General features: G+C 32.3%; 1 protein-coding gene across 4 annotated transcripts in view; it reads left to right on the forward strand.

Moving 5' to 3' along the window:
* HGF (hepatocyte growth factor) overlaps positions 1 to 8,970 on the forward strand; it is a 68,434-nt gene extending 59,464 nt beyond the window's left edge. For 2 of the 4 annotated variants that reach the window (XM_023226672.3, XM_023226671.3), the window contains exons 15-19: positions 1,540 to 1,614; positions 2,485 to 2,625; positions 3,150 to 3,256; positions 3,349 to 3,494; positions 6,392 to 6,568. In XM_023226672.3, coding sequence (XP_023082440.1) covers positions 1,540 to 1,614; positions 2,485 to 2,625; positions 3,150 to 3,256; positions 3,349 to 3,494; positions 6,392 to 6,568 — 646 coding nt within the window. Of the gene's footprint in view, positions 1 to 1,539; positions 1,615 to 2,484; positions 2,626 to 3,149; positions 3,257 to 3,348; positions 3,495 to 6,391 lie in introns of all 4 variants that reach the window. The other 2 variants (XM_023226670.3, XM_023226673.3) reach the window with 2 other exon arrangements.
* Positions 8,971 to 13,891: the final 4,921 nt, after the last annotated feature.

Here is a 13,891-nt window from a genome sequence, read left to right on the forward strand (position 1 = left end):
AATAATTGTTGTATAGCTGTCCTAGGTGTATAGTACTAAAACAGAATTGTGAAACTAACCAGAAAGCTGAGTGTGCAGTATGAGGATTTACTAAAGACTTTAGAATTCTGTTGGAGTTTTTAATTTTTTTAATTATAGAAAATATTTCAAGAGGCCAAGTGTGGTGGCTCACACCTGTAATCCCAGCAGTTTGGGAGGCTGAGGCAGGTGTATCACTTGAGGTCAGGAGTTCAAGACAAGCCTGGACAACATGGTAAAACCCCATCTATACTAAAAATACAAAAATTAGCCAGGCATGGTGGCGATGGCACACGCCTGTAATCCCAGCTACTGAGACTCTGTCAAAAAAAAAAAAAAAAAAAAAGGAAGGAAGGAAAGAAGGAGAAATCTTTCAATAATCCACATTTGAGTTAACTGGTGATTCTTTGCTTTTCTTATAACCCCAGAGGATAAAAGAAGACATATATTAATACTTATAAATTATTTTTTCTAGTAAGAGAATTCACAAAGATACTCCTTTGGTCATCTCCATTTTTGGAGAAGCAGGTGAAGCTATTTTTCCATCAGATTAGAATACTGTAAATTTTTAGTTTTTTTCCTTTTTAAATCCAAGTTCTTAGCAACAACAGCTGCTTAGTTATTCTTCCAAAACTCAAACTGAGAAGGATAGAAATTAAAAGTCAATATATATTCTTATCCTCCTGTGTGGTAAAGGCCATAAATAACTGTGGTCTCAGTCTGGGAATCTTCTAGTATTACCCTCTGAAGCACTGAACATCTGTACTCTTTGGAAATGTAAATTGTGAAAAGTTGTACTTTTTCCATGTCTCTGCCAAAAAAGAATGGATTTACAGATTTTGGATATCATCAAATAAATGTACTAGTACTCATCATATTCTACAAATATTTTACAATTTCCTAAATGATTTGCCTCGCAAAATTGTTTTACTTTAGAGATGAAATATTATATTCCTGATCTTATACTGGAGAAAGTAATTTATTCAGATTCGGTTACATTTTAAGTTAATATATCAAAACTACATAATGGTAGTAGAAGAAGGAAATAGTGCACAAATAAAATTGCTACCACTGGATGGTTTTCAGGGTTCAAATAGGAACTCAACTTTGCATTTTTAATAAGGAAATACTGAATTTAAAATAGGTTCACAGTTTTAAAAAATTACAATTATTTTATGTTTGTAGCACATACTTTCCTCACAAGGATAGATGCACATACACATGAATGTGTATGTTCGGGATGGCTATTGATGTGTAATAACTGAGTTCTTTAGACTACACAAAAGTAAAATTGATTTCATAAATTTGTAGTCATATTATGAAAAAAAAGTTCTAATGCTACAATCACCAAATATCACCCTTCAGAAAAAAGAACTTCTCATTTTATCCCAATTGGGTTAATTTATATATTTTCTTCTGCAGTGCATTTATTTTTAACAAATGGAGCCACAGGCTTTGCATTAATTGGCAGTCACTCTTTCTGCACAGATGTTACTTGTTTCTCTTTCCTCTTTTTCACAGAAATAAACATATCTGCGGAGGATCATTGATAAAGGAAAGTTGGGTTCTTACTGCACGACAGTGTTTCCCTTCTCGGTAAAGTATTTTTAAAACTAGTATTATTTTGAGTCTTTAAAATGTATATGTCTTCCACTTTGCTCTTAAGGTTATAATATGCATTCATTTTACAGAGATTCACCAGTGGGGTGAACAAATTATTTTATTTTTAGAATTTGCCTTACAAAACTTACTTTGACTTCACTGATATTTACAAGACACTACTTCAGTTCACCTCTTTTCACAATTAGCATTACTCTCAGTTGGGGAAAATTTTTGCTAGAATTATGTAAATATTTTATATCCCAACTTTCTACTTGTACCCTATATTTCTAGATATAATTCTTTTTTTTTTTTCTAAATTATCAACAGGCTTTTTCCAATCCTCACTGCTTCTTTCTCCTGTAGAGTCAGCCTCAGGATCATCCTGGGCATAATTTTCAATGAAAATTGGCCTAAGGAAAAAATAAAGAGGCAGCATTCGTAAACTTCCTTCCTGCTTCTCAGCAAGGTCGCTTTGATTTTGTTTGTAGAAAACTTCAACACCTGTTACCAAACCAAATATATACACAGCTGATATAAACAAAACAAAATTTGCAGAAAAAAATTGTAATTCATGTAAAGTGCTTTACCTGAGCATTTTTCACAAGTGACTTACTCTAGCAAGAAGAAGCAAGTTTCTAAAATAATCATTTAGAATCTCAGCAACTTAAAAGCCTCTTTCTGCTTACGTATGTTTGTAGTATTCAGAATCACCCATAACAAATGTGTTGCTCTTTATTATACTATGAATCAAATTTTAAATTTAGGTTATGTGCCTTAATAGTCTAAAATAACAATAGATAGGAATAATACTACAGAATTTGGAATTACTGTGTTTTACATTTAAAGCTTTTTTCTTCAAAACAGAGACTTGAAAGATTATGAAGCTTGGCTTGGAATTCATGATGTCCATGGAAGAGGAGATGAGAAACGCAAACAGGTTCTCAATGTTTCCCAGCTGGTATATGGCCCCGAAGGATCAGATCTGGTTTTAATGAAGCTTGCCAGGTTAGTTACTTTAGAAGATTTTGTATTTTTCACCTGGACTAGAACTGTTGGAGCATTTTCTTCAGCTGTGTAGCAGTTGTTTCTCTCTCTCATGCAGATGCATTATAAACATATGTCACATGCTATATATATGTATATATGTGTGCCTATGGGTCTCTCTGTGTGTATATAGAGAGAAGTATTTGCAGAACTGTAAAAAATGAATAACTAACATTGGGCCAACAGTCTGATCAGTCTGTTTTAAAATGGAAACTTAGCAGTTATTTGATAACTTTCTAATGTAAAATAATTCTTTTAAAAAAATAGCATTGACCATTTATTCTTAAATACTGGCAAATACATGACTCATTTCTTTACTACCTATTCCAAATTTCATCAATACATTTGGACATTCCCACTTTTTTTTTTTTTAAGAAACAGGACTTCTCTGTAAATGCCATATTAAACATGAACACTACATTTAATATGTTAATTTTGTGTTGAATCCAGTTGAGAGTATTTACCATTTTATTTTGTGTTTTCAGGCCTGCTGTCCTGGATGATTTTGTTAGTACAATTGATTTACCTAATTATGGATGCACAATTCCTGAAAAGACCAGTTGCAGTGTTTATGGCTGGGGCTACACTGGATGTAAGCTAGTTTTCAAAAGATGAGGCTATATTTATTTTATTTTTGTTTCTTACTTTTCTTACCTTATCATATGTTTTTTTGCATCAATCTAGTGATCAACTATGATGGTCTATTACGAGTGGCACATCTCTATATAATGGGAAATGAGAAATGCAGCCAGCATCACCGAGGGAAGGTGACTCTGAATGAGTCTGAAATATGTGCTGGGGCTGAGAAGATTGGATCAGGACCATGTGAGGTAAAAAGGAAGTTCTTTCATAAGAAGGATGTGATTAATAGCTTAGTGTTTCATGGTTTTTGTTGTTGTTGTTGTTTATTTTTCTCAAATCAAAAATGTTGTATACCAACCTGTTCTAGGAGAGAGGAACTGGGAAAATTAACTCTGTAATATTCTGCATTTCTTTAACTAAACAGTGAGATAATCAATGTTTTATTAGCAGCAAACTATGATGACATTTGTCACTCAAAAAACAATTAAATGTGTAGAGCCGGGACTCCAAGGGAGAGCTATTCAAATGAGAAGTGTCCAAATCAGTTAAATCAATAGTTTGCATTTTTCTAATGTTTTTCTAAATGTACCTCATCTTCCCAAATTATCTCGAAATGAACTCCATTAGTTGTATCATTTAGAGATGCCTGGCTTTAAACTTTAAAATCTCTTTTTGGGTAAGCTGGTCTCTCTTTTGCTCTCTCGCTCTGTGTATGTGTTTAAACATTCTGTTTTCAAAAGCCCAAAGGTCAAAGTTTGTGACTTTATGAGCTTGGACATTTCATTTGTTAGGCAACTGTTATTTCGGCTTGGCAATGTTCCTATCCCTATTTTACATAGACAAGCTGTTAAGCTGTTAGTTTAATTAGCTTTTAAATGTGAGAGACATGTTCTCTAAGCTTCAGGGCTGTGGGATTGTGGAATGCTGTGTGTGGCAAAGGATGAAATGAGTTCAATGATAGTGAAATGTCCTTTGATATATAGGAAAATGCATGCTGTAAGTATGGAACATAAATATGTATTGAAATGCAAGTGCTATACACCTTGCTCTGAGATTTTATTTCTGAAGAGAAAATGTTTACTGTTTACTAAGTTAGTTTTTAGAACTGCTTAAAAAATGATATGGTTAGAAACAGATTACATGTTTATAACCAGTTTCAAATTTGTTGCCTTTCTAGTAAATCATGAACAATGAAACCGTTGTTCATTGTAACAGGGGAAATTTTACTAGGAGAAAGAAATGACTATACTTTAAAAAGAAAAAGCAATAAGCATCCCAGAAACACAGAAGTTTCTAAGTAGACCCAACCTTACAGATCATCTAATTACTGTCACTACCAAAACCAATTTGACAACTGCTTTTGAAGAATAGCCTCTAATCTGGATTATCAACTATATATTCTTCATTTCCCTTCTTCAGCTTGATTTATTCATCTCTGTCTACTATATGTGTTGTTTTTAACCTTATTGATAAGACTTGACCTCAAATAGATTCTGCCACTTCTAAAAAATGTATTTATCCTCCAGAATGTTTTTAAAAATATATTTGTCACTGACATTTAAATCAAGGCAATTTAACCACTGAAATAAATTTGAAGGAGATACCTCCCAAATGTTTGTATAATAGCAATAACATCATATTTAGTGAAAGTTTCCAGAGTAAATTACTTTGAGGAGTTTGTGTCAGTAATCACTAGTGCATTTGTTTAAAAATCAGTTTTCTTGGCCAGGCACGGTGGCTCACATCTGTAATCCCAGCACTTTGGGAGGTTGAGGCAGACAGATCACGAGGTCAGGAGACGAGACCATCCTGGCTAACACAGTGAAACCCCGTCTCTACTAAAAAAAAAAAAAAAAAAAATACAAAAAATTAGGCGTGGTGGCGAGTGCCTGTAGTCCCACCTACTTGGGAGGCTGAGGCAGGAGAATGGCGTGAACCCAGGAGGGGGAGCTTGCAGTGAGCCGGGATCGCACCACTGTACTCCAGCCTGGATGACAGAGTGAGACTCTGCCTTAAAAAAAAAAAAAAAAAAAAAAAAAAAAATCAGTTTTCTTTCCTCAGCTGGCATAGTTTATGCAAAGTCTCTTGGAATAAACTATTTTTCTTTACTGTTTAATATTCTGCTTTACCCCTAACTTGGTTTTCCCCATCATAGAATGCCAATGTCTCTCTTCTTTCCCATTTGAATCACAGAAGTTAATTTTGCAGTGGTTTCCCCCTTCGCTGCTGGGGGAAAATTAAGGTAGTTTCAAACACTCTTCTGCATATAAGGATACCATAAGCCAGCCATTGCATTCTTAGGAGGCTACATGGTTCATGAAAGTGGTGCAGCACAGTTGTACTGGTTATAAATAACAATAAGTGCATTGTTTATTTATATTGACTCATTATATATTTTTATATAATTATATTTATATGAATAAATAAAACCATAGATGAATATATGAATGCATATATATGGTATTAGTAGTTATATTTATATTTTACATTTAACTATATTAATAAATATAACTATATTAACTACTAATACCAGCAGTAAGTGGAAGAATATTCCTTGCTTGGAAAAGCAATTTCAATTAACAGAATTATTTTATTTACTACAAGTTTTTTATTTAACTTGTTAAAATCATCTGGGGCAGGATTGGGTGAGGCAAATAAAAAAAGATTTAGAAATAAGATAAAATATAATGCAGTTTAATTATTAAGATTATATGATTACAAGTTATTTTCTTTTTTACTTGTATTTTTCCACGTGTTCTAAATTTTCTATATTGAACATAAGAAGATTGAAATAAATATAAAATCTACCTTATTAAATAGGTACCAATGGTTATATGTTAGTCTGCATCCAACAAAGGCAGAGCACACTTAAAAGGATGATTGACTATTTTGGAAAAGGCAAGTCATTTTAGGAGAATACTACACCTAATAGAACACTTTAAACTTTGTATTATCTCAGTCTTGGCTAATTCAGTAGAAAGTCAACAAATGGTCTAGTACACTAATTTTTATATCTTCATATTTCAGTTGCAGTTATTCTCTTTTTCTGTATATATCTCTGAGATGCAAATCTATATACGATAATGTTAATGAACTATTGTTTAAATTCCTAATAATACTTTGTTTTTGTATGTCTTACTCCTAGGGGGATTATGGTGGCCCACTTGTTTGTGAGCAACATAAAATGAGAATGGTTCTTGGTGTCATTGTTCCTGGCCGTGGATGTGCCATTCCAAATCGTCCTGGTATTTTTGTCCGAGTAGCATATTATGCAAAATGGATACACAAAATTATTTTAACATATAAGGTACCACAGTCATAGCTGAAGTAAGTGTGTCTGAAGCACCCACCAATACAACTGTCTTTTACATGAAGATTTCAGAGAATGTGGAATTAAAAATGTCACTTACAACAATCCTAAGACAACTACTGGAGAGTCATGTTTGTTAAAATTCTCATTAATGTTTATGGGTGTTTTCTGTTGTTTTGTTTGTCAGTGTTATTTTGTCAGTGTTGAAGTGAATTAAGGTACATGCAAGTGTAGTAACATATCTCCTGAAGATACTTGAATGGATTAAAAAACACACAGGTATAATTGCTGGATAAAGATTTCGTGGGAAAAAAATCAATTAATCTCTCTAAGCTGCTTTCTGAGATTGGTTTCTTAATAATGAGTAAACCATAAATTAAATGTTATTTTAACCTCACCAAAACAATTTATACCTTGTGTCCTTAAATTGTAGCCCTATATTAAATTATATTACATTTCATATGCTATATGTTATAGTTCATTCATTTCTCTTCACCATGTATCCTGCAATACTGGTACACGAACACACTTTTTACAAAGCCACATACTCATGTACACATGCCTAGGTACACATGTGCATGCACTACAGTTTAAATTATGATGTACCTAATGTAACCCCTAAATATTTTAGAAGTATATACCTATAGTTTTACCTCAAAAAAATAGAAATCTCTAAAGACCAGTAGAAATATTTTAAAATGATGCAAAATCAAAATGACTAGCTAATTCTCCATACATAATCTGCAGATGATCATCTTTGGTTGACATTTCAGGTGTGGCCATCACCCCGGTTAAATAACACCTAATCTAGGTGTTTACATGTATTCAATATCCCAGTTATTTCATGTAGTTTCTAATTCTGAAAGGAAAGAGGGTAATAGTTCTCTTTGTGTAATTTGTTTCCTCCAAACTTAAGGCCACTTATTTACACAAAATATTTATGTATCTACTTTCCTAAAGCATTTCTTAAGTGCTCAGATCAGTGTCTAATTGAAGAAGATTAAAACTGTTTTGGTCATTAAAAACGTATTTAAATAGGTTAATTCTAAGACTTGCTGCTGTGATTGACTTCTAGCTCATTGCCTTTAAATTTAAAAAAATTTAAGAAGAAATTTCCATGTCTCCAAAGTTTTATAAATACCCTTCATCAAGTCATGCATTAAAGTATATATTGGAGAAAAAAATAAAAACACTTTTCTCAACCTGGAGATTTTAGCCTAATAAAGTTTTTTTGAAGTAAAAGAAAACTTGTAAAAGGAAAGAAACTAGTTTGTCTAAACTCTGTATTCATTTTTTTTTTTTGAAGTACAGTGGAATCTGTTGAATCAGATATTTTATCAAGATATCTTTATTTTTTCTTATTTCATTTACAAAGATCACTCCCAATGCCATATGTAATAGACATTTAAATTTTGTGTTCTGTATAACAGCCAAATAATCATATTTATCATTGTATTTGTCATGTTTAGCTAAAAATCGTGTATTGTTGAGAAATAGAATAACAAACAATAATAGGATAGGCTTTGAATTTTTGCAAAAATTTTCCTGTACAAAACATCTTTAAAAATAATTTTTTGAATGGTGTGAATCCAGTATTCCCATTTCTCTGACTTAGTTTTCTTGAGTGATTTTTATCAAAGCTAAGTCCCCAAATGATTCCCTAACAGCTCTTTAGAATACTGTTTAATCTGGACTAAAATGGTTTTAAATTTATGGAGAGTTTAGTCCACAGAACTAACTGGACTTCTGACGGCAAGTCCAGAAATGCTTATACAAATTTTTTTTTCATAATAACATATGTGCTGATATCAATACTTAAAGTGGAAGCAAAAAGACATCCAACTAGTTGCTAGTCTCCATTATCTTATCTGATTGTATTTCTCCTTTCCTTATATAATACACCATTTTAATAAGAACACCTAGAAATTTCAAGAGTATATTGCCAAAATATAAAGTATATTTCATAGTTTCTTCTGGCTGAACCAGTGAAATTTTATTGTTGCATATTAATATTTTTAAAACTTTTATAAAAATTGTCATACTTCTAAATACTCACATTTTAAAAATATTTCTTTTATGACCTTTTCTCTAAATTTCCCGGAAATACAGATAAAGATTAGCTAGATACAAGATGCAGCTAAGTATTTAGACATTTTGAGCCCAGTATTTTTCATTTTATTAAAGGCTAAAAACAATACCACCAATAAATCATCAAACAAACTATACAAAATAATTCTGTCTTTGGGAGGCTCCTTTTGTGATAGAGGGACATGGGTGGAATTGACAATGAAAGTTAGATGAACAAGGTCCATGTTATTTTAGGTAATAGAACAGGGTAGAGTCATATCATTATTTGCGGGCGGAAGATACTATTTACCACGTGTTCTTTGCTGAATAAATTATTAAACATTTTTTAAAATCCAATTATCCACTTTATTTTGTGTCATTGACAAAAGGATTTTTTAAATCAGAGGTTCCAATGTGATTTTTGGTTTGGCTGTTTGAATAATGGTTATGTACTGTTATAATTGCAGACATTTTCTCATGTCTACCAGGAATTGAAGTGTAAAACTAAAATATTTTTCATAATGCCTCTGCCGTGCAGAAGGAATGATAATCCTTTTGTATACTTCTTTAATTTTATTGTAAAATGTGTAATGACTTTTACCTATATGCTGTGGGCAGGTCCTCAGTAAAATCTATTGAGTCAATTTCTAGTATTAACAGGCTTTTGCTTGCTATCTAAGTGTTTCAAATTATGGGAAGTGTGAGACACTGGAAGGCAAGAAAATTAACAGTAATGGCATGTGATAGCAAAATTGTATTTCACTTATTCCTGTGAATATTTCTTGTTGGTACCAATGGTACTGTACAAAGTGAATGTTAGCCACAACATTCTCTTGAAAAGAACACTGTCAAGAAGTGGGAAATTGCTGTAGGCATTTCGTTGTTGTTTTTAAACTTTTTTAAAAAGAAATACTGGTTTTGCAAGATAGAGATCATGAGGTAAAGAATTTTAATAAGCTCTTATACTAAAAAGCCTTAAATCGATTTACTGAGATTCAAAACATACTATTATAATCAATTATATCCCATATATATAGGCAAACTCATTTAAAAAGTAAAATTAATTTTGGTAAAAGTACACGGTGTTTGTTTTTTAAAATACATAATTTTAAAATAAATCACTTGTCATGATAAAGTCCAAAAAGAAGTTATCTTTCAATATTCAACTAAGTTTGGAGCTAAGAATTTACTAATACAAAAAGAGTTAAAATGTTTTGGACCATATATATCTTGACAGTGTAACTTTTAAGTAGGTTCATTTCCATTTGCACAGAAAGTTTCTGTCTTTAGGAAACTGAAAATGAAATACTGTGGATGTTATGACTGTTTGTCTTCTATGTAAATAGGAAATTAATAAGCTGCCTATTGAGTGGTATAGCTGTATGCTTACCCAAAAAAGGGAACACTGTGGTTATGACTTGTATTATAAACTTTCTGTAGTTAATAAAGTTGTTATTTTTATAACCATATTATTATTATTAATAAAATATTTTATCAAAATGCTTATTTTCTCTGTTATAATTATTTACATATACATATTTGTATCTTACGGCTTAAATGCAGAAAATAGCAACAACGACATCACTAACAAAAATTACATATACGTTCTTGCAAAAAAATATAACTTGTCTATAGAACTAAGACAAAAAGTATTATTTTATTCCAACTAACATCCACAGCAATATAGATGGTCTTCAGTAAACCATTAATCTCTATGCACTTTAGTTTCTCCCACTGTAAAATGTAACTACTTATTCATTCTTCATATTTGCTGGAATGGTGCTATGTTGTTATTTGCCAAGATATACAAAATATTCCCATGAATTGTCACCTAATTTCCTGTCTCCTGCCACTATATAATACAAAGGCGATTTTAAATTATTTAATGAATCACTTTGTGTATCTCTTTAAAGTGTGCATTCAGTTAAGAATAAATAATAATCCAATGGATTCATGTAATTCAAATTGGAAGAACTAGTCATCAATGATCTATGCAAAGAGAGTGCTATAACACCACTGATTATTTCAAATTGTATTTTACTGCCTTTTTCCCTCAAAAGGTTGCCGTACTAGTTTATTCTGGCATAGATAGTGATCTCAAGTGATGATTAATGTATCTAATTCTATAGCCCATATTAAGATATCTAATCTTTTAAGTGATTATGATTAAAGCAGAACATATACTTATCCACTTATGGTGACAGTAAGAATATTTCAAATATATTAACTGTTGATTTCTCTAGATTTTGACCTTTTTTCTCTCTTTTCTAGAATTCCATTCCATTCTAAACTTATATTCTGCTATTTTAATAAAATAGTCCAGCAAAGCTTCTTTAAGAGATATTTGAACAGGGTCCTCAGTAAAAGTTAAGGAGTGAGCTGTTTAGATACCTGGGATCTCATAAATAATACTTAGAAAATATTTTTCTTGGTTTCTTATTTATTTACTCTTATAAATTGTCATGCTCTAAATAGTTACCATTTGTCAATGTCCTGAACAGAACTCTGTGTTTTAGTCCCAGAGTTCTATTGCCATTCTATTTTATTATTCTCCTACACAGGCACCATCTTTAACCTATACAATAGTAGAGATGGTGTTTCACCATCTTGGCCAGGCTGGTCTTGAACTCCTGACCTTGTGATCTACCCACCTTGGCCTCCCAAAGTGCTGAGATTACAGGCCTGAGCCACGATGCCCAGCTATTCTGCTTTGTTTTCAAAGTGCAATCACATCCAGTAAGTTTGAGCTCCTTGAAGACATTTAGCATTGTCACATTAGTAATATCTGTACACTATTTTGTACAGTGCTTCACATATGGTATCCAATATATATTTTATAATTATTAATATTCTATAATTCACCCTCTTCTTGAAGCCTTATCAATGTTAACAAGACGTTTGGGATTTTTGTAAAACTTATGCAACTCTCAATGTGGATTAAGAATTTTAAGATTTTATATTTAGTTGCATTACTTAGATTTGAATTAGTAAGTGGGGCTATTTTAAAAGTTTATTGTATTTATACAACAGACAATGCAGTTGGAAAAGAGAAATTACTAACTTTAGAGAGTTTATACATTTACATTTGCAATGTGGTTATTAAAAATAGAAATAAAAAAATTTTAGTTGGCTTATGGATAAATATATTATTTTATCAAACTAATAGAGTTTAGATTATGCTAGTGAACACTTTTTTCCCATCTGGGAGAAGATTCTTCTATGAAAGGTTGATGTCATAACATTGGAGGATGAAGTTAAAGGATAAATTATTGCAAAAATATCCTGAGTCCACAATAGTCCACTCATTACATATGTGCCAAATGTATCCAATCTGTTATGCATTGAGAAGTTTCACGGTATCATTATTTAAGGAACAAAAGGTTTTCACTTGATGAGTTTTCTTAACTGAGAGAAATCAACATGGGTAGCATGTTGCAAGGAAATGAGATGGACCAAAGGCAGATGGATTTTCGTATTAATTATTTTTCATGTATTTTTAAAGCCTTTTTTTTTTTTTTTTTAATTTTTTGCGACACGGAGTCTCCCTCTGTTGCCCAGGCTGGAGCACAGTGGCGCGATCTCAGCTCACTGCAAGCTCCACCTCCAGGGTTGACGCCATTCTCCTGCCTCAGCCTCCCCAGTAGCTGGGAGGGACTACAGGCGCACTCCACCACGCCCGGCTAATTTTTGTGTGTGTTTTCAGTAGAGAAGGGGTTTCACCGTGTTAGCCAGAATGGTCTCAATCTCCTGACCTCGTGATCTGCCTGCCTCATGGCCTCCCAAAGTGCTGGGATTACAGGCGTGAGCCACCGTGCCCGGCCACTATTTTTAAAGCTTTACAAAAGTGTGCGGTTTTCAAGTTTCTGCCTTTTTAGGTGAATTAAAACCTAAATGTAATGATAGTGCAAAATATATTGTTGTGCCGTAAAACAAAGAATTTACATCCTATTAAAAATAATGAAATTATTTAATACGTGGAAAATTGACTTTATGAAATAACTGATTAAAGATCTCTAGATTAGAGAAGGTGCAAATATGATTAAATATGTTTCTTCAGTTGTCCAAAAAGTCTTTCGGAGAGGAAATGCTCAGGTCCCTTTGGTTAAAAAAGTAAGAATTTGTGAAAAATAAGATTGACATTTCAATCAGATAGTTTACGTACCAGGCAGTACTTCCCAAAAGTGAGGGTTGCAGAAGAATGAACAAGAAGAATAGTCTCTAACTACAAACGTTTTCTAAAGAAGGAAATATTTCTTTAATGACTTTCATAAGCTTTACCCAAACTGGTCTTTTTCAGGATCCTCAAAAGCTATACTGAGAAGAATAAACTGTTCAAGGCTTAAGTAAGCTTTGGAGATGCTGGGATGCTTTATACAGGCCACTTTGCTGTGGGACAGTTGAGAGCCTTTAGGTGCTTATGTGTGTCTTGAAGCTCCATAAGGGAGTATGGTAGAGCACATCCTTCAGATTTATTGTATTACAGAACCCACTTACAGTTACAGAGCCAATATTTCATTTCCTCTTAAGACACTAGAATTCTGATAAATGCAGTCCAGAAAAACTGGATTTTCAAATTTACTTTCTAAATGAGAGGCAGTTATTACTATATGGTTTGAGATTTCTATGTCTATAATGTAAAATATTTTTTTCTCAACAAAAGCATCTCAGAGCAAATTTTCCCGATCAAACTTCTTTTTTACATGATTTACTCTTTTCTACTTAATTTGAGTAAAATTCAGACAGGAGGAGTTGATGCATATTTTTCTTCACATATACATACCATCTATAGGAACTTTCCTATCAATAATACAGAACCAAAATTGATTACACAAAACTATGAAGGTAGTCCTATTTTAACAGTACGAAAGCTTAAAAAAAAAAATCCTGTTTTTTAAAATCTTTCTAGTGTTTACAATATCCCCTCGTCTGCCTAAATTTCCAGTTCTAGAAATGGGGCACCAAGGAAAAGAAAGACATGTAAAGATTATGAAAGAAAATAAAAACGAAAGAAGAAAAAGGAAAAAAGAAAAAAGATTAAAAAAGAAGTTGAGGGGAGCTGAGAAAAGTTTTCTGAAGGCATTTACATGTCCTTAGAAGTGAGGTCAACAAAAAGATATAAAGCATTATTCTTCTTTATTAGCCTCTTTCCTCTTAATTACAATCACTTGTACTTCCAAAATCCACTTACAAACCAAATACAATGAGTCATCCCGAAATTAACAAGCACAGAGAATTCAGTTCTTCCACGTTCAAAATGTCCCATTTTTA

This window comes from Piliocolobus tephrosceles, chromosome 8 (genome assembly GCF_002776525.5).
Source record: "Piliocolobus tephrosceles isolate RC106 chromosome 8, ASM277652v3, whole genome shotgun sequence".
In the NCBI taxonomy this organism is placed as follows: domain Eukaryota; kingdom Metazoa; phylum Chordata; class Mammalia; order Primates; family Cercopithecidae; genus Piliocolobus; species Piliocolobus tephrosceles.